Source organism: Panulirus ornatus, chromosome 3 (genome assembly GCF_036320965.1).
Source record: "Panulirus ornatus isolate Po-2019 chromosome 3, ASM3632096v1, whole genome shotgun sequence".
Taxonomy (NCBI): Eukaryota; Metazoa; Arthropoda; class Malacostraca; order Decapoda; family Palinuridae; genus Panulirus; species Panulirus ornatus.
In genome coordinates this window covers 22,307,210-22,328,766 of record NC_092226.1, presented here as the reverse complement: position 1 = coordinate 22,328,766, position 21,557 = coordinate 22,307,210, and the positions used below count along the sequence as shown (strand labels likewise).

The window sequence follows — 21,557 nt, the reverse complement described above, 5'->3', positions numbered from 1 at the left end:
TGGTTTTAAAAGTGGGACATTCACAAGTCTACGTATGTAAGTAGGTAAGATGGTCAGGGAGCACTATTGTATTACATACTAGATGATAGGCGTGCAAAAGACAGACTTTCGGATGTGACTGTTCTGACAGGGGCAGGTGGTAGGATGTCTGGTCTTTACCTTGTGAAGGCGATGGTGAAGATTTGTAGAGGTTTTCGGAAAAGAGAGTGAACCGTTATTTACGAGAAGAGAGCTGTGAAAGTAAGTGAGCTTGGAAAACAAACTTGTGTGAAGAAATACCAGGAGAGGTTGAGTGTAGAATGGCAAAAGGTGAGAGAAAACAAGGAAGGTAGGGAAGTGGGTGAGAAATTGGACATATTGAGGGAAGCAGTGATTGCATGTGCGAAAGCTGTGTGTGACATGCGTAAGCTTGGAGACTGGCAGGTGAGGAAGACTAGTGAGTGGTGGAGTGATGAAGTAAATTGCTAGTGAAAGAAAAAAGAGAGATTTTTTGGCGGTAATTACAAGGAAGGAGTGCAAATAATTGGAAGATGTGTAAGAGAAAGCGGCTTGAGGTCAAGAGGAAAGTGCACGGGTTGAAAAAGAAGGCGAATAAGCGTTGGGTTGAGCGAGTTTCAGTAACTTCAGGGTGAATAGGATGTTGTGGAAGGAAGTTGATATTGTGAGTGAAATAAGAGAACAAATGTGAACATCGGTGAAGGGGGCAAATGCCAGTCTATCATGTAGTATGAAGATCAACATTGCCACTCAAAACCCCTCGCCGACTCACGCTAATCAAGATCCAATCTCATTTCACTAAACACTAAGTAACTCTTGACGGTGAGTGTGACTAATATCGTTAAATTCTTCAGCGGAGTCAGAGACGTGATGAAACTTTGATTGGAGACACATCTGGCGACCACCATGAACCTAACTGTGAGGAAGCAGGTGTAGCGACATAGCCCTTACCATCACATCATACAGGTCTTCATTTCAGCAAGGATATTACACAGACTTATAAAAGTCTCTTTAATAAACATGGTGATGCAAGAATGTAGCTAATGGCGAAAAATATGCAGAGGAGACTCTATTGCCCCAGTCATATTGTTCCTTCGAAAAAGTTGTAAACATTTTGAAACCCCAGAATTCGGACTGCTCCTGACGAAGCACAGGGCGAAGTGAAGCCTTCATCTTCTGTAACCTCAACAGTGTATGTTTCCCTTCTTCTATTTGACATCGTTTCTACAGTATTTTCCTCAGTCTATATGAACGTCGCTGGCAAGTGAAGCTCCCAACTAAAGAGTCCCAGACAGGTCAGCCAGCTCGATACCCAGCTGTTCATGTTCCTTGCCTTCTGGGGTTGGTCGATACATGCGTACTTCACGTAAGCTGCGGAAGTTAAGCTGCTTTTCCTAGTTCAACTCGCCCTGTGGTTAGGGTGAATAGAGTCGTTCACCACAGGCTTAAGGACCAAAGTTTTCAGCGACGTTGCTATAACTAGAAAGAGCAGTAAAGCATTCATTCCTGTATTTCGTTTTAATCTTACCGAAGTGTTCACACCTCAACTCGGGACCGAAGACCACAGGCAGAAAAGAAAGAATCCTGATCCGTGATACAGATGTTATCACTATATTCCTGTTCATCACAGAGTTCATAGTTTGTATGGGTAGTGACGATTAGTACACATCTGCGTGCAGGGTTGACCGTTTGGTTGTGATACTCTAAATCGGCTTCCCTAAGTGATTCTCACTAACGTCAAGTGAGTTCATAAAGCGAAGGTACAGTACACCATAACGTGAACAGTACACCATAACGTGAACAGTACAGTACACCATAACGTGAACAGTACAGTACACCATAACGTGAACAGTACACCATAACGTGAACAGTACAGTACACCATAACGTGAACAGTACAGTACACCATAACGTGAACAGTACACCATAACGTGAACAGTACAGTACACCATAACGTGAGTAGTACAGTACACCATAACGTGAGCAGTACAGTACACCATAACGTGAACAGTACAGTACACCATAACGTGAGTAGTACAGTACACCATAACGTGAGCAGTACAGTACACCATAACGTGAACAGTACAGTACACCATAACGTGAACAGTACAGTACACCATAACGTGAACAGTACAGTACACCATAACGTGAACAGTACAGTACACCATAACGTGAACAGTACAGTACACCATAACGTGAGCAGTACAGTACACCATAACGTGAACAGTACAGTACACCATAACGTGAACAGTACAGTACACCATAACGTGAACAGTACAGTACACCATAACGTGAGCAGTACAGTACACCATAACGTGAACAGTACAGTACACCATAACGTGAACAGTACAGTACACCATAACGTGAACAGTGCAGTACACCATAACGTGAACAGTACAGTACATCATAACGTGAACAGTACAGTACACCATAACGTGAACAGTACTGTACACCATAACGTGAACAGTACAGTACACCATAACGTGAGCAGTGCAGTTACTGTATGTTTGAAGTATGGCGATAACCTTCCCTAACCTTGGGTTAGATATTTTTAGATTTCACCGTTTTCTTCAGTACAAGAATGGCCCTTAACCTCGTACAGGCATAATACATTGTTATGCTATTCCCTTGTAGTGATATCGGTCATAGTGAATCATGATGTAACAAACGCAGAAATGATTTACTCTATTTTGATGCCTGTAACTGATTCATGACTCAACAGTTATAGTGTCAAATACTGTTGAGTGATGAATCAGTAACGCGCGTGGCCTTGATAATATGACCCTAGGATAGCAACACGCGTGGCCTTCTCATTTTCGTTTCTTATATACTTCGTTCTCTTCCCTATACTTCATCTGGAAAGGCAGAAGCACGTCTACTTCTTCTTGGTCATGTACCTCCATTACAGAGGTTGAGAACGTCCGAAGAAGTAATATCTTATTACATCCTATACAGGAATTAACATTGTTCCTCAAAAATTTGGTTTGTAGGAAATAGACAAAACAGTATTAGAAATGCAGGCGAGTCCTGTAATGAAATATCCAAAAGTGGAACAATTACTTATAGAAGGACATGGTGATGGGCTGGGTTTACCATGGTGATGGGCTGGGTTTACCATGGTGATGGGCTGGGTTTACCATGGTGATGGGCTGGGTTTGCCATGGTGATGGGCTGGGTTTGCCATGGTGATGGGCTGGTTTTGCTATGGTGATGGGCTGGGTTTACCATGGTGATGGGCTGGGTTTACCATAGTGATGGGCTGGGTTTACCATGGTGATGGGCTGGGTTTACCATGGTGATGGGCTGGGTTTGCCATGGTGATGGGCTGGGTTTACCATGGTGATGGGCTGGGTTTACCATGGTGATGGGCTGGGTTTACCATGGTGATGGGCTGGGTTTGCCATGGTGATGGGCTGGGTTTGCCATGGTGATGGGCTGGGTTTGCCATGGTGATGGGCTGGGTTTGCTATGGTGATGGGCTGGGTTTACCATGGTGATGGGCTGGGTTTACCATGGTGATGGGCTGGGTTTACCATGGTGATGGGCTGGGTTTGCCATGGTGATGGGCTGGGTTTACCATGGTGATGGGCTGGGTTTACCATGGTGATGGGCTGGGTTTGCCATGGTGATGGGCTGAGTTTGCCATGGTGATGGGCTGGTTTTGCTATGGTGATGGTCTGGCTTTGCCATGGTGATGGGCTGGGTTTACCATGGTGATGGGCTGGCTTTGCCATGGTGATGGGCTGGGTTTACCATGGTGATGGGCTGGGTTTACCATGGTGATGGGCTGAGTTTGCCATGGTGATGGGCTGGGTTTACCATGGTGATGGGCTGGGTTTGCTATGGTGATAGAGTGAACTTCATTCAAAGTCCAGTTCTACATCTATTTTCTCCAGTCTTCGATTCGTGTCATATGTATGTTATTACATGCCTGGTCACCCGTACCTTTAAGTATAAACATTTTTTCTCAAATCTGATTCATTTACATAGATTATCACGGCTACCAGCTGGATAATTTTGAATACACATAAGGGCTTCATCAAACATCGTTTTTTTTTTTTTTTTTTTTTTTTTTTTTATACTTTGTCGCTGTCTCCCGCGTTTGCGAGGTAGCGCAAGGAAACAGACGAAAGAAATGGCCCAACCCCCCCCCATACACATGTATATACACACGTCCACACACGCAAATATACATACCTACACAGCTTTCCATGGTTTACCCCAGACGCTTCACATGCCTTGATTCAATCCACTGACAGCACGTCAACCCCTGTATACCACATCGCTCCAATTCACTCTATTCCTTGCCCTCCTTTCACCCTCCTGCATGTTCAGGCCCCGATCACACAAAATCTTTTTCACTCCATCTTTCCACCTCCAATTTGGTCTCCCTCTTCTCCTCGTTCCCTCCACCTCCGACACATATATCCTCTTGGTCAATCTTTCCTCACTCATTCTCTCCATGTGCCCAAACCATTTCAAAACACCCTCTTCTGCTCTCTCAACCACGCTCTTTTTATTTCCACACATCTCTCTTACCCTTACGTTACTTACTCGATCAAACCACCTCACACCACACATTGTCCTCAAACATCTCATCGTGGGCAAGAATAAAAGGTGTGAGACGTTTTATCGTACCTCGTACAGGGAAGCTGTGGAATAATCCTCTATATTTTGTCTTTCCCTCTTGCCATAACCTCTTCACCTTTAATAGAGTCGGGTCAAAAAAAAGAAAAAAAGAAAAGCATTGAGCTCTATTCTATTTCCCCATATTCTCTATTCTCAAACCTGTTTTCTTACCTTTTCTGCGAGATGGCGGCCATGATTGAGGCATTTCCCAGTACTGAAAAGTATTGAATATAGAACAAAAGATTTTATGACTATAGACACATGAGAAAATATGTAATGCTGCTTTTTACATGCAATTCGATACCCATTGCAGCCGCGCTCTTTTTTTTTAACTTATTTATGTATATTTGATATTTTTCATTTATTCATTTGTTTACCCTACTGTAGCTCTTATTAAATGATCGGGAAGAAATTCTGTTGTCGAATCTTTACATTTTCACGAAAGGAATCGTGATGCAGTTTCACCCGGGAACATATCGCCTACATACATCAATTATCATACACTGAAATGACTGATATTTTGTGTGGTTTCTTTATGAACCTCAGTTAATGTTATCATTTACGTAATGACTATTTGAATGATGTTTAAAATCAAATATTCATAAAAGTGATCAAGAAAAAATCTGAACCGAACATTGACTGGACGGTTTCAGAATGAGATCTGTTACAATAGAGTATATGTATCATGAGAACATGTTAGTATGTGGTCTCAGCTCTTCGTCTTCAAAGATGTTCAAAGTACCTTTAAATCTGCACGATGTGTTAATGGTTTAGGAACACCAGATGCTATTTACACCCTTCGTGTCTCGGTAGTGGGGATAATGGGAATTTTTCCCCAATGAATTCACGATACTCATAAGCAATGTATGTATGTATATATATATATATATATATATATATATATATATATATATATATATATATATATATATATATATATATAAAGTGTGTGTGTGTGTGTGTGTGATTACCTATTTGTATTGTACGGCGAGAGAGGTCTATATTAGTGGGACCTTTCCCCCTGAACTTTCCATGTCATCAAGTAGCCGTTTCAACTTTGGTGAACTGCCAGCATTGCCTGCCACACTGGTTGATTTACCGCAGCCGTCCATCACCCTACCACTACACACCAGTACTTCTTTACATCCTCCCTTACTAGCTTTTTCCCCCAGGTACACACTCTCTCTCTCTCTCTCTCTCTCTCTCTCTCTCTCTCTCTCTCTCTCTCTCTCTCTCTCTCTCTCTCTCTCTCTCCATAATGGATAGGTCTATAGTCCTCAGTCTTTCGGTATATCTCACTCCTCTTAGTTCAGGTACCATCACAGCTGCTCTTCTCTGTTCCCAGTCTGTCAGGTCTTCGTGCTGCCTTAGGTGCGGTGACCAGACTTGTGAGACGATCCACTTTTAGTCTGCTGTATGTAGAGAATGATATACTAATCATGTCCTTGTTCGTATACTTGACAGTGATTCTCATATTCGCCAGCAGATCTCTTTCGCAAATCTCCCTCTCTCGACTCTGGCCTCACTTGCAGATTCCTGTAATCTGTTTACCACTCGGAGATAATGTCACCAAGGCCTTTTATTGCTTTGTCACATCCTCATTACCTTGAACTTACTTGCTTTGAATCTCAACATTCATTTTTCTGATGAATTTTGGAGTTTGTCCAAGTTCCCCTGAAGGATAATAATATCATGACTGTTTTATTTCTCTCTTGATTTTGGCATCGTCCGCAACATGTTCAGATATGATTCCAGACCATCAGGTGAGTCATTTACGTATACCAAGAACAGCAGCGGACCCAAGACGCGCCCTGTGGCACACCATTTGTAACCTCCAATCTCACTTCGAGGATGCACCTCTCGCCTGTATTCTTAGCTCCCTTCCAGTAAGGTAATCTTCTATCCAGTGGAGCTCATTCCTTATTCCTATCTGTAGATCTCGCTTCTTTTATCAACCTTCGATGAGGAAAGTGTCAAAGGCTCTCTTGCAGTCCAGAAACACACAGTCTCCCCTTCCCAGTCTTCGATCTAAGAAGGAGTTTATCCTACCAGAGAAGTTTAGAGGATTGTTAGGCACATTTGTCCTCTTTTTTTCCTACCACTAGCGACCTACTGGTCTTGCACTGCCTTCGAAAATTCTTTCAGCATACATGAATAAATAACAGTTTATTGAATTCATGCAGCCATTCAGCTAGATATAAGAATTTTAGGAATTATATAACATGGGATCACAGCGGTAACTACTTAATGAATCGCAAAAAGAGCTTATGATCAGGAAGAGCTGGATACTTCGCTCTGGATAAGCACATGAAGTTTATCTACGCAGTACAGGAAGTTTTCCAAAGTAAATTTTATGGTTTATACATCATACATTTAGTGGTGATATGTTTAACATTAAGTGATGTAATGTAAAGTTGCATATTGTTTGAATTGCAATAATATTGTGTTGACATACGTTTATTATTCAATGGCGAAACATTAAGTGATGTAAAGTTACATACCGGTTGAATTGCAGTATACTTAATGGTGAACATTAAGTGATGTAAAGATAAATACTTGTTGAACCGCATGTATATATATACCATTCATTTGATGCTGAACATTAAGTGATGAATAATTTCACGGATGCTTGCTTAGCTGTTCACTTGTTCATGGACTGTTTATGACACTCACAGTGGTAGGTATGGGACAGTTCTTGTATGTGTACGAGCACTGGTTGCTGCTACAAGGTGATTGTGGTGAGGAACGTCGGTCAGTAGAGGTCAGGCTTGGTGGTGTGGTGGTGGGTCACAATTCCATCGGTCGCTGTGGTCAGCTGGGTCACAACGCCATCAATCGTTGTGGTCAGCTGGGTTACAACGCCATCAATCGTTGTGGTCAGCTGGGTCACAACTTCAGCGGTCGTTGTGGTCAGCTGGGTCACAACTTCAGCGGTCGTTGTGGTCAGCTGGGTCACAACTCCAACGGTCACTGTGGTCAGCTGGGTCACAACGCCATCGGTCGTTGTGGTCAGCCGGGTCACAACGCCAGCGGTCGTTGTGGTCAGCTGGGTCACAACGCCATCGGTCGCTGTGGTCAGCTGGGTCACCACTCCAGCGGTCACTGTGGTCAGCTGGGTCACAACTCCAGCGGTCGTTGTGGTCAGGTGGGTGACAACGCCATCGGTCACTGTGGTCAGCTGGGTCACAACGCCAGCGGTCGTTGTGGTCAGCTGGGTCACAACTCCAACGGTCACTGTGGTCAGCTGGGTCACAACGCCATCGGTCGCTGTGGTCAGCTGGGTCACAACTCCATCGGTTGCTGTGGTCGGTCAGCTGGGTCACAACTCCAGCGGTCGTTGTGGTCGGTCAGCTGGGTCACAACGCCATCGGTCACTGTGGTCAGCTGGGTCACCACTCCATCGGTCACTGTGGTCAGCTGGGTCACAACGCCATCGGTCGCTGTGGTCAGCTGGGTCACCACTCCATCGGTCACTGTGGTCAGCTGGGTCACTACGCCATCGGTCACTGTGGTCAGCTGGGTCACAACTCCATCGGTCACTGTGGTCAGCTGGGTCACAACGCCATCGGTCACTGTGGTCAGCTGGGTCACCACTCCAGCGGTCGTTGTGGTCAGCTGGGTCACCACTCCAGCGGTCGCTGTGGTCAGCTGGGTCACCACTCCAGCGGTCGTTGTGGTCAGCTGGGTCACAACCCCAGCGGTCGCTGTGGTCAGCTGGGTCACCACTCCAGCGGTCGCTGTGGTCAGCTGGGTCACAACGCCAGCGGTCGTTGTGGTCAGCTGGGTCACCACTCCAGCGGTCGTTGTGGTCAGCTGGGTCACAACGCCATCGGTCGCTGTGGTCAGCTGGGTCACCACTCCAGCGGTCACTGTGGTCAGCTGGTCACCACTTCATCGGTCGCTGTGGTCAGCTGGGTCACCACTCCAGCGGTCACTGTGGTCAGCTGGGTCACCACTCCATCGGTCGCTGTGGTCAGCTGGGTCACAACGCCAGCGGTCGGTGGACCGAGGGAAACATATGTCCGTGTCATGCTTTTTCTAACAATGAAGCGACACCGCAGCTCCGACATAGGCCTCTCGAGAGACTCTCACTAGTTCACTAGTGAAGGTGATACCTGATTGGTATATAGCTTTCACAATGAAATTCACTGGAGGAAGACACTCTCGTGTGAAGATGGTAGGTCCAGTAACCCAAGGATCAAGCTGGGAGAGAGAGAGAGAGAGAGAGAGAGAGAGAGAGAGAGAGAGAGAGAGAGAGAGAGAGAGAGTTCAGGTCGACATGTGTGATTGTGTGTGTGTGTGTGTGTGTGTGTGTGTGTCTGTGTGTGTGTGTGTGTTGTGTGTGTGTGTGTGATTGTATGTGTGTGTGTGTGTTGTGTGTGTGTGTGTGTGTGTGTGTGTGTGTGTGTGTGTGTGTGGTGTGTGTGTGTGATTGTATGTGTGTGTGTGTGTTGTGTGTGTGTGTGTGTGTGTGTGTGTGTGTGGTGTGTGTGTGTGATTGTGTGTGTGTGTGTGTGGTGTGTGTGTGTGTGTGTGTGTGTGTGTGTGTGTGTGTGTGTGTGTGTGTGTGTGTGTGTGGTGTGTGTGTGTGATTGTGTGTGTGTGTGTGTGTGTGTGTGTGTGTGTGTGTGTGTGTGTGTGTGTGAACCAAGTCAATGTATTATCAATAACTAAAAATACCAGTGCCAAGGCTTGACACGGAAAACCCGGGTCCTCTGCGGTCATTGATGGTAGTAGCCACGTCTGATGGGCTGTCGAGTCACATCGAGAACTGAGCCACTTCACGTCACTCGTTCGTCTCATAACCAGGACTCGACCGAGGAGTGTACGTATACAGGGTTGTTCCATAGTGGCTCTTCCTCACCCCACGTAGATATCCCCTTCCGTCTCTCGACTGTCAAATAAGCTTTCCCTAAACACTTAAGTCTTGTCTCGTGTTATCCCCTCGAACTCCAGGTTAAGACCCTTAAGCAACAACGGTACGCTTTTTGGGTATGGGTAACGTGGGCTAACACTTGACCTTAAAGGGTTAGGATGAAGGTCAGGGGCATTTATATGCAAGTGTTGTACCGTACAGTCGTACTCAAGGACTTTCCTCTAACACTCAAGGATTGACTGTAGGTATGAGAAGAGAATTTATAAATTTATGAAAGAATTCACTCTTTTACTGTAGTTATGTACGTAAGAAAATGGAATCCTAAAATTCAATAAGTGGAGGTACAAAAATTTCATCCTGAATCATTAAATCACTTGACTACAGAACTGAACTGAAGACTAAGTTACCTCATTCATCAATGAAGAAGTTGGGGGAAAAAAAATCCAAACTCAATATTCTGCTCAATATTACGTGCTGGTCATGCATCGCGTTTGCCCGCTTCCCCTGGCGTCCACTTCCTCTGGCTGAGTCGGTTGCCACGTAGGTTGGCTGGTTATTCACCTTTAACAGCCTTCCCCAGGGGTTAAGGATGATCCAAGTCCACATACACCCTCACCATGCATGTGGTTCCTCTGTACCTTAAATCTGTCTATTGTCATTGCCACTTCGTGGATACAAACCCTGGAAGCATTAACTGTGGGTCCTATTGTAACATAATTGCTCGTAATTTCATTCCATTAGCGTCACACAGCCAACAAACAGTTGCTAAAACATAAATCATAGTGCCGCTAATGTGTGACCTTTAATTATGCCGTTAGTAACACCATAATGAGCTTTTATCTTCATTGCTTCTGATGACGGTATTGTTCGTCGCCATTACGTTATTGCTACATGGCGGCAGTCTTGCACCGGACGTCTATACGTACTTTATGGTCGTTTTATATTGCAGTGGTGAGTGCACTGGTGATACCTCAGATGAACCCTTGTAGGTATCGTACAAACTGTGACAGTGTCTGTCTATTGTTTATCTGGACACAGATTATGAATTAAAGCAGGTTATGCATGCGTGCGTAGAGGATAAGAATTGCCCAGTAATTTGTTTTGTTGCGAACAAAGAGGCAAGTCTATTTCATTTGCGTGAGAGCCGAGCCAAAATGAAGATCTGAGTTTTTCTTTTACAAACGTTGTCGTCTGATCTGCAATACACAGGGCGTCCCTGGGATTCGAATTTACCGGCGTTTAGCAAGGACTTTGTGCTCTAATCTCTTGGGTACGACTGGTACGACCCTTAAGCATGACGTTTACAACCCTTGGGCATGGTATGTCACAAATTATGACGTGAAACGTCAGAGTGAGATCAAAGACCAAATCGTTATTCCTCAAGAACCATAACGTCGTTCTCAACAGTTGCCAGTCAACAAAAAACAATAAACCTCACAACTCAGGGTGACCATCTCATATAATGGCTGTTATCTACGATCACCATCGTAACTAAATTTACGCGAATGATTCCAGTGAATCGGGAAGTCTAGATAACATATGGGGTGGCAGAGTACCCTCTGCGTCCTGAAAAGCAGCAAGTTTTCTGCAGCCTAGCTCATTTTAGCGATGATACTCCCATGCCTCCTGTAGCTCACTCTACCCCTCGCCACAAACACTACATAAGAGTTACATGTAGGCTGAATTTGACTGTAATATCGACACCACTTCTATAAACCTGCAGGAAACACGTTATTCGAATTAGTATCACTTATTGCCTTGAAATAAGTCAGCTGGTGGCTGGAGCAGCTCAGGTAACAGAGACATGGCTCGCATGTAAACAAACCCCAAACCATCCTCGGCTCCGCTCACAACAACAGCCTCTCTCACACACGCTTGTCAAAATTCATTCGGAGCAATTAGTATGCATATCACGGCGGGGGTTCACGCCAAATGATAGCCGCCCGATTATCATTCTAATTAATACTCGTAAACTGCCGTAATCTGGTAATACCTCATACCAATAAGTCCTGCAATAACTGTGCTTTGTAGGCGCACGACGCCTATATTTATCTTATCTAAAAAAGTGATTTCATGACATAAACAAACAGCTCATCAAGTAGTTGTATATTCAGTTCATGGCAAATGTTATGTTCACTGTTGACAACCTTTATCATAATTGAAGTTCGCTGTTACTTCAGAAAATACTAGTGTCTAACACAAATTTCATTGAGCGTGCTAACCTTGGCAAAGCCAGCCGTGCCCGACACACTCCAAGTCTGTGAAATCACTTTAGATGTGAACATCAGTAGACTGCCAAGTCTTGATACAAAGCTATATTTTGTATGGCCACCTTAGGATCATCGGGCCAATGGTTCATAAGACTAACGGACACTTCACATGAAGAGCTTTGAAGTAGTAGTCGTCTGGATCAACATATATTTGACTTTTTCGGACAAACCAGTAATAGAACGAACGGATATTTCTCTTTATAAGTTTTGCCCAAAAAAGTCTAAAGAGTTACAGATCTATTCTTACGGTGAAGTATGTAGACGACTAATGAGGCTTTGGGCCAAAGGGCAAATAGTTTGTCTTATTACGAAAGAATGATATTTTGGAAGTGTGATTATATCATATTGCAATGCTTGAGAGAGAGACGAACCTTTCAATGCACGCGGGGTTTACGCAGTGAATATGAGACCACACGGACACAGGGACCAGTAGGTGTTTTGAAAGGAACAGAACTGGAGGGAGTCCTACCACGGAACTTTGGAATGATGGTGTTCTATAAAAGTTGAACATTCTCCACTCTTGACTTCGATTTATATATAGTCTTAGCACAGAACAATTCAGTTAAAACCCAACTGTCCCCTGATTTTAAAAACGCAATTGATAAGTTAGCCAAACAGGATAAAAGACAAGGTGTTTCGTCCAGAATATAGTAATGGAAGGACACGAATATATTAGTGCGATCTCGTTGAACATACACTCTGCTTACCAAAAGTCTGTTTCATCTGAATCTAGGTGGCAAGATGGGTAGCTATTAAGTGAATTATCAGCAGCCAAAATAGGTGTCACTTTCTACACATTTATGAACGCATTCACATAACACTGGCTGAGTCTCACTGCCTTCTGCTGGCACTGTAGACAATACTATTGATAATCTGTATTTCTTCCTGTCACTAGTTATATGACTGTTGAACATGGATCATTTGCAAGTAGTTTTAGCTGTTATTAATCGTTCGATAAATAGATGTATTGATGATGGAAAGACAGATAGAAGAGGGAGGGAGTGGAGATGAAAAATATTTCCATTTACATGGACTGTCTGACGAGGTGGCCTGTGTGAACGCTTGATGTGATACATCCTTATCATAACCTGATACGGACACACACCAGCAACAGTGTCTTTCCTTTACTGGAGCAGAAAATATAACATGGACGCGATCAGACGCAACATCATACGAAAGCAAACCATAGTAGATCTCAACCTCCCTTATTGACCCCGCTCCCGAGCAAACTTCTTTGAGTAGTATTAAAATAACTGATGACGTCAGGCCCCACACTCCACCAGTCCCACGGTGACGTTGTTGTATGTCCGGAACGTCCACTGCCGACGGAGCCTCCTGACGGGTAGGCCTACTGGCACTCAAGTTCAACAGCGATCACAGCCCCAAGTATCGCTCGTGACAGGATCATCACCTGAGGTGCATAATCACATATCAATCCACGTAAAAGGTCGAGTTGTAACAGTTGCCCTTTTGACGACTTGCAAATGGAAGAGTTCATTGGTAAACAAAGACCGTGGTAAACAAAGACCATCCCTACCCCATCTTACCTGTTTATTGACCACTTTATACCAACATACTCGTGTTGACCAAGTCAACTCACATGCTCTGAACCAGTTCGTATTTCTGTTCGTCACCAAGCCAACCTAACTGAAGTAAACCATTACCATTAAGCCATACTTACTACCGTTATGGTGGAACCACCAACCGTGTCTAACAAAGCCCAGGTCACTCGCCTACCTGAGTCAGACCTTGACCAAGCCACCTACGAGAGTAAGACCATAAACAAGCCACCTACCTGTGTCCAGACAGATCCCCATCTTGAAGAGGCGGGAGATCTCGCTGAAGACTTGCATTAAAGTGAGATATGATGCCGTTGCTACGCCCACGTCATCTCCATGATACAGAAGTCCACGGCAGGGGGTGCCCCACACACGGGAATAATACCCCTCACGCAGGTGGTGTTGTTCTTCTGCTCAGGCGAGGTGCCCCTCACACGGATGCCGTGATCTTTGCATGGGCGAGATGACCCTCACACAGGCTCCTTGTTTCTTACACTGGCCAGATATCCTTCACGTGGGTATCCTGCCCCTGACAAGGACGCGATGCACTTCACATGGGCACAGTCCTCACAAGACCGTTCCCTTCGCATTCGCATGGGTCTGATGCCTCTCACGTTACAGTGGTGCCTCTCACGCGGATATGGTGCTTGTTCTTCTGCGGGTGTGAGGCCTGCTTGGGGCTGTGGTTCCTCTCACATGGCCGCAACGTCTTTCGCACGGACGCGGTGCCTGTCGCACAGGCCTGGTGCCTCTTACACGGGCAAGGTGCGCCTCTCACACGAGTGTGGTGCCTCTCATACGGGCGTCGCACCGTTCACACGGGTATACTGCCTCCCTCTTGATCGCACAACACACATAGTAAGTATAAGACTAGGAAGCGTAGTGATATTCATTGTATGGTTCTCGGTGTTTCGTTAATGTCGCCGAAATACACTAAACAGTTTACCCACAGCATTGGGTACCATCGCTTGGCGATCAAGCCCTGTGTACGACCGCGGTCATGCTGCTTTATGGATCGCTGCTAAATAATGTAATTCTTCCCTCCAGCGGCACCTGGGGGTTTGGTGTGGTGAGGGAGGGTTATCAGAGCGGAGGTCATGTGTTCATCAGACTTCGTTGTTGTATTGATCTACATAAACAGTGGAATAATTACATGCTGACTATCTGTTGGCTTCAGTGGTCACACTGCTGCTGGATGTCTCATAATTAGTGTTTCCCACCAGATAATTCCTTTCATTAGTCGTCACCGAGTCAGAGATAATCCTTCAGTCTACAGTCACCCAATTTAGGGGTAATCCTCTCATCCAGCGATCACCAGATGAGGAATACCTCACGTAATTACTACCCTCCACATGACGCAGGTAGTAGTCACTGGCACGGATAAAGAGAGAGAAAATAAAAGGGGAAAAAAAATGTAAACGACTTCGCTGAGTCACCAGCGAAGGTGTGTTAAATGGACGACCAGCTTGCCACAGTAAACTAAGGCGGGCGGCGCGTCCTAACGTTTGCGTTGCCTAGCTCACCCCAGACCCGGCCAGGCCACGCGGACACACACACACACACACTCACAGCCAGACCCTTCTCTTCACTGGCCTGGATACATGTGTTGAGCCACTTGGCTCGAAAACCACTCAGACGGTCCGTGGGGTCACCATCGGCTACCAGCAGTGACCACAGCCCCTCTCTCAGGTATTGTTTACAGAGGAAAACGCACGACAAACACCAGCACCAACTACAGCGATCACAAGTCCTCGGTAATGGTATATCGGTCACTTAACCACTATAAAAAGGAGGTAGGGACGTGGGTTAGATACCCAGTGTTGACCACCAGTATAGGAACTTGAGATACACACACACACACACGTCCAGGTGCACGACACAGGTAGGACGCAGGAGCGAGCGTCCTCCTCCCGCGGTGACTGGGCGCACAATGACTTCTGCCGCTCCAGGAGTCGATATTTATATTAATTTATGAGGATGGACGTTGCCGATTCTCTCCTCCATCCTCACACCTGCCCAGGTGACCGGGTCGATCAAATTAGTTTGTATTTGCTCTTATTAAAGCCTTGTAGAGCGCTGTCACGAGAGTCAAGCGGTGTTTAGGATAGTTCAGGGTAGTTAACAGGCCGGGCGGAGGAGGTGTGGTACTGGTTGGCGTGTTGGTGGTAGTGGTAGGTGGCAAGGCTGAGCTGCCACAGCTAGACCACGGCCTCCATACCTCACTTCGTCTACATAGTTGAAACACCTCTTCTTTTTGTCTCCACATTATGCAAAGCAAAAGTTCATCAGGGGAAAAAGAATGTCGGCTGTCAAAACCCAGAATCGCTCTGCCTCGGAGCCTCCCACGAGCCAGGCGAGTGGGACGAGTACGTCCGCGAGCTGGAGGACGAAGTCTAATATAATCTTTTTGGACCGCAGTGACGGACGGAAAGTTGAGGCGTCCGGCACTGCGGGAATATTTCATAGCCGCATGCGGGAGCCCAGACGCCGGCTGACCTCGTCTTCTCTCGAGTCTTCGTCTGTCTTTACTGTTTCCCCTTCATCATCGTATGGCTTCTCTGGACGCGATGCAGTAATTTGATTATGAGATACCTTTTACTCTTAGCAACCTGAATATATGGAATGAGAGATTGAGCGATATCTCACGTTTACGCACACGAACACCTCTACCTACAAGGACGAGAAGCTATACCGACACATCTGCACGCTCACTTACAGTCAGAATCTGTAATACTCACACAAGACCAAACTTACATTTCGCTGAGCTTCAGTACGACACCTGCAAGGTGGGAATCCCGGTCTGCAACAGCTGTAAGCTCCATAAAACATGGAACGAGACACTTGTTACATGTATAAGTTGGATGATAAATGTTTAAGGGGCATGCTACCAGCTGCGAGACACGGGCTATTGAACGTTGAGACACATGTCTTCGATGCCGGACGCGTGTTTCAAGTACGAGACATAAGCTTTAGCTGTGAGACCCATTACAGATGTGTGAGATGCGTCATAGGCGTCACACAGTATTGCTCGACTGGGACAGTCGTAAGCGTGATGCATTTTGTGTGACGTGTATTGCATCTGTGACGCATAGTGCTGTAGAAAGGTGTGGGTCACGTGTCGTAGGAGCGCTGGATATGCCACAGGTGTGAATGATATGCTAACAGCGTTGAACGCAGAGTTCAGGTATTGTTGTGTGCTGTATCATAAAGCATTTACAGATTACTGTCTATAGACGTCTTGTGAAGACTAGATCTTGTCCAGCACTGATGATGACCTTTGTGCTCCTTATGGCTGCTTTGACCTCTCATGAATCACTTAGAACCACCTTAGTCATCAAAGCCGCAAGCCTCAAGTTGTGATCACCAATCGTCAGTTCTTAAACACCTCCTTCATGTGTGCAAAATACTACATAGATGGCCCTTTACCGTAAGTTGTGTTCGGCGGACGTAAAAGTAGCAAGCTCAGGGAATGGCGTCTTCCCGTTTGCCGTCATGTAGTTACTATTTGTGTGTTACGGTGAGAGAGTTTTACACTTGAATTGCCCCGCGTGTTAATAATATGTTCTATGACTATACTCCAGTGTATATATCCTACCCAAACACCATAGCCTACACCAGGTACTTATTTCATCGACCTTCCCCTAAGGGAGGATGAACAGCTAGGGTGGACTGTGGATCAACTACCGCGACCAGGATTCGAACCTGTCCAAGGTTGATCCCAGGCGGCAGGAGCATACATGACGGTCAGTAACGCTACCCGGTACACCACGGAGATCCCCTCAGTGCTCTGTCTATTCTTGCCTGGGAGCTGCTGGCTGGCTGTAAAGGCTGAGCATAATACACGATTCCACCTGCCTGTTAAGGACAAGAGAAAATCCTCGTATGAAAAGGGCTTCCATGACCATTAGCTTCCTTGGGTCGTGGCTGGACTTTATGATGTCGTTGTTGTTTACGAACTTGTGTTTGGTCACATTCCGTAAGTTGAGGTGGATCGTGGCACACTTGGAGGTATATCATTATTAATCCCTTAGTATCGTACGATAGCCTTTGGTGACTACTCTATGTTTTTTTAAAGAACTGATTAATGCCCACATCGTCAAGCTGGTCTAGAACTTGCGATCAAATCACCCTTTGCTCTTCTGTCTTTCATAGAAGGGAAATGTGTGGCCTTTGAATTCTCACTGTAACTCTGATCTATTCATTTTAGTCCCATCTTTGAGTGCGGCGACCAAATTTGAGAAGCGTCTTCTAGTTTTGGCTATGTTGACGTGGTTTATTCTGAATAACACGTCCTCATCCTCGTACTTAATTGTATAAGATTTTCCAACAGACACTTTGTATCTTTTACAATCCTCCTGATGTGGAGCTCTGGCGACACGTTAGGTATATACAATGTGGAGTTCTAAGTCCCTCTGATACTATATAGATTCTTGCAGTTTATTTCCTTCTATATTCGTTGTTAGATACCAGACTTGACAAGAGAAAGTTAATGTCCATTGAAAAATTGTCGTGTGACATTTTATGTGGTTTTCTGTTCCCTGACTCACCTTTGGCAATTATGTGGGTGAGTCGTTGGCTGTCAACATCCGAGTGGTCCTTGAGCCAAATATTATAAGCCATAGGTTGAATGAGGATTCGAATTATGTCGATTGGATTTGTGGTGGATGGGAGGTGCGTGCCTATGTACATTTCCGTGGGAAGTCGTTTGTGTATGTGTGTCTGGAGTCGCCTAGCAACAGGTTAATGGTCGATGAGCAGTTTCATTGTCCTGTGTCGACCCACAACTTGCAGGTTTAGAATGGGTTTAGTTCCTCTCGTGTAAATAGTTTAAGGGATTTGTAGCGAGTTGGCTGTGGTACATTGCTTAAACCCCTTACACACGACGGCACGACCCTTGAGCACAGTGGTACGACCCTTGAGCACAGTGGCACGACTCTTAAGCACAGTGGAACGACCCTTGAACTCAGTGGCACGACCCTTGAGCACAGTGGCACGACTCTTAAGCACAGTGGAACGACCCTTGAACTCAGTGGCACGACCCTTGAGCACAGTGGAACGACTCTTAAGCACAGTGGAACGACCCTTGAGCACAATGACACGACTCTTGAGCACAGAGGTACGAACCTTGAGCACAGTGGAACGAACCTTGAGCACAGTGGTACGACCCTTGAGCACAGTGGCACGACTCTTGAGCACAGTGGCACGACCCTTGAGCACAGTGGCACGACCCTTGAGCACAGTGGAACGACTCTTAAGCACAGTGGAACGACCCTTGAGCACAATGACACGACTCTTGAGCATAGTGGTACGACTCTTGAGCACAGTGGCACGACTCTTGAGCACAGTGGAACTACCCTCGAGCACAGTGGCACGACCCTTGAACACAGTGACACGACTCTTAAGCACAGTGGAATGACCCTTGAGCACAATGACACGACTCTTGAGCACAGTGGAACGACCCTTGAGCACAATTACACGACTCTTGAGCACAGAGGTACGACCCTTGAGCACAGTGGCACGACCCTTTGGTAAGACGACATGACCTTTGGGTATGATACCCAGTAGGGCCAAGTCATGCCATTATACCTAAGAATCGTACCGTTGTGGTTCAAGGTCGCATCACTGTGTTCAGGAGTTGTACCGTCATGCTCAAGGGTCGTACTGTCGTGTTCAACAGTTGTTCCGTGTCGTACTTTAAGATCGTATCATCATGCTCAAGACTCGTACCGTCACGTTCAAGGATCGTACTATAGTGCTCAAGACTCGTACCGTCGCATGAATGTGGTTACGTATTTTCGTATGTACACTTCAGCGGTTCACCTACACTGATGATGTATATCTGAAGATTTTAATGGGTCGACTTGACGCGGGAAAAAGGTCTTTCACAAGGTGATCAGTCCCTTCCAGTTCTTCATAACATTTCATTAAATTCGGATTAATCTGCCATTAAAACGGAAGTTCGTATTAGTTTTGGGTGCTTTTCAAAACCTTTTCATCAGCTTTTCGTACAAAGTTTATCGTAATTCAGCAATCATTTCTGAAGATGTTACTCGTCATGGGGATGACTTTGTTCATATTGAACAGTAGATGTATTTGAATATTTGTAAGATAATTTATATGTAAGGTACGTAGAAGGGACTTTTATGCAAGTGGGACCCCATCTCTAGAGCTTCTCTTTTAACAAACAACTTTTTAAACTGTTGTACACTGTCAGTATTCACAACTGCAGCATTTTGTTTGTTGTGTTTATTTCGTACACTTATAAAAGTACATCTTTACGTCTTCTCTGATAACGTGTTTCATTATTAACATGTTACGGCCTCTCATCTTCTGTCTTTGCATATTTCGAAGGACAGTTGACTGTTGACATCGTCAAATTGGTTTAACAACTTATAGGCTTTGATGAGGTCATCCTCTACTCCTCTTTCTGTCCGCTACAGATTGATTTATGGCCGCAAAAATTTTACCCTAATTCAGTTTTCTTGATTGTGTTAACATCTTTGTTGCCTCCTCTGGACCTCAATTAAATTTTTGTGTTTCTTTGATTGCAATGACCAAATGCAGGAACCAAATTTTAGTTTCGGCCTAATATGTGATGTGAAGAGATTGTAGAATACTTCCTTATCCATATGTTTATATGCATTTCTGATATTTTTCATCAACAAGTTGCCCCTTTGCAAGTTCTTTTAGAGAGAGCTCAAAGACAAATTAGGTTCAATGTCGACTTTCAAGTCCTTCTCACACACAGATCCCTACTGCTTACTTCCTGTTGAATTATATTCGAATCGAAGCTTCTCTCTGTGTGACCCATACTCATAACCTTACATTTGAAGTTCATCATCCATGTATCACACCAACTTTGAAGTTAGTTGTTGTCACTCCTGTAAGTTGATGCAATCCTCATCACTCTTCACTTCTCTCATGATCTTGACATCATCTGCAAAATATATTTTGGCATTGTACCAGTTCTTCTGGTGAGTCATTTACTAAATCAAGAAGAGCAATGACCCCAGGACTGAGCACTGCAGCAACCCCAACTCATTTTTGAGAAAGTTACTTTAACATTCGTCTTTTGTTCCCACTCACTTCGTTAATGTTTTCGCAGTCGAAGGCGTGTCTCTCTTGTTCCTGCATGAAGATCCAGATTCTTTACGAACCTCCTGTGTGGATCAGTGTCAAATGCTTTCTGGTAGTCCAGATACAGATGTCGTGTCGGGAGATGCAAGAATGAGATGGAAAACTTTAGAACATTTGGCTTATATACAAACTAGAGGCGGAGCTAAGACGCCGTTGTTACGCAAGTGTTTCCGATTGGTGTTGTTGTAGGGTCTGGCTTCGTGCCTAAGATCTTATTATATGGACAAGACTGGGAACCGTTTATATATATATATATATATATATATATATATATATATATATATATATATATATATATATATATATATATATATATATATATATATATATATATATATATATATATATTATCCCTGGGGATAGGGGATTAAGAATACTTCCCACGTATTCCCTGCGTGTCGTAGAAGGCGACTAAAAGGGGAGGGAGCGGGGGGCTGGAAATCCTCCCCTCTCGTTTTTTTTTTTTTTTTTTATCAAATTTTCCAAAAGAAGGAACAGAGTGGGGCCAGGTGAGGATATTCCAAAAAAGGCCCAGTCCTCTGTTCTTAGCGCTACCTCGCTAACGCGGGAAATGGCGAATAGTTTAAAAAATATATATATATCATAACAAAGAAGTCATGAGATCTTAGATGTCTTGTCCATGAAGCAAGACGTCTATCGTCGCCAGAAGTTGCACCGACCTCAACTCTCAGGTTCCCGGTTTCCACCTTTACAGTTGACCCCTGACATTTCAGCCGCAGTTGGGTCTGGCTGGCTCTGTGCCTCTGGGTAATCTTTGACTACCTCTTTCTCGTTGTCGCTGTGTATGTCATGATCCAGGCGTGTCATGCAGGTAGTGTGGCATAGACGACGCTGGTACGTGGGCGGGGTTGGTAGTATGGTCTTGTACAGTGCGAAGGTACGTCTTAGAAAACTAAAGACACTCGTTACTGCAGCAGTTAAGTGACGAGTGTGTGTGTGTGTGTGTGTGTGTGTGTGTGTGTCTTTGTAGATCACCGCTGAAGGTAAGGTCAGGCCTCTGTGTGGAAGGTGTCTGAGCACGACTGCCCGTTTAAATCACTTATCCTCGCTTCCTCATATTTACTAATCA

The 21,557-nt window shown here is 45.0% G+C and overlaps 1 protein-coding gene across 5 annotated transcripts in view; it reads right to left on the bottom strand.

Annotated features, from left to right (window-relative positions):
• Nucleotides 1-15,250, bottom strand: part of LOC139761298 (adenylate kinase isoenzyme 5) — a 177,826-nt gene extending 162,576 nt beyond the window's left edge. For all 5 annotated transcript variants that reach the window (XM_071685333.1, XM_071685361.1, XM_071685351.1 and 2 more), the window contains exon 1: nt 13,567-15,250. In XM_071685333.1, coding sequence (XP_071541434.1) covers nt 13,567-13,624 — 58 coding nt within the window. In that variant the 5' untranslated portion in view covers nt 13,625-15,250. The remainder of the gene's footprint in view (nt 1-13,566) is intronic.
• Between the last annotated feature and the right edge of the window lie 6,307 nt (nt 15,251-21,557).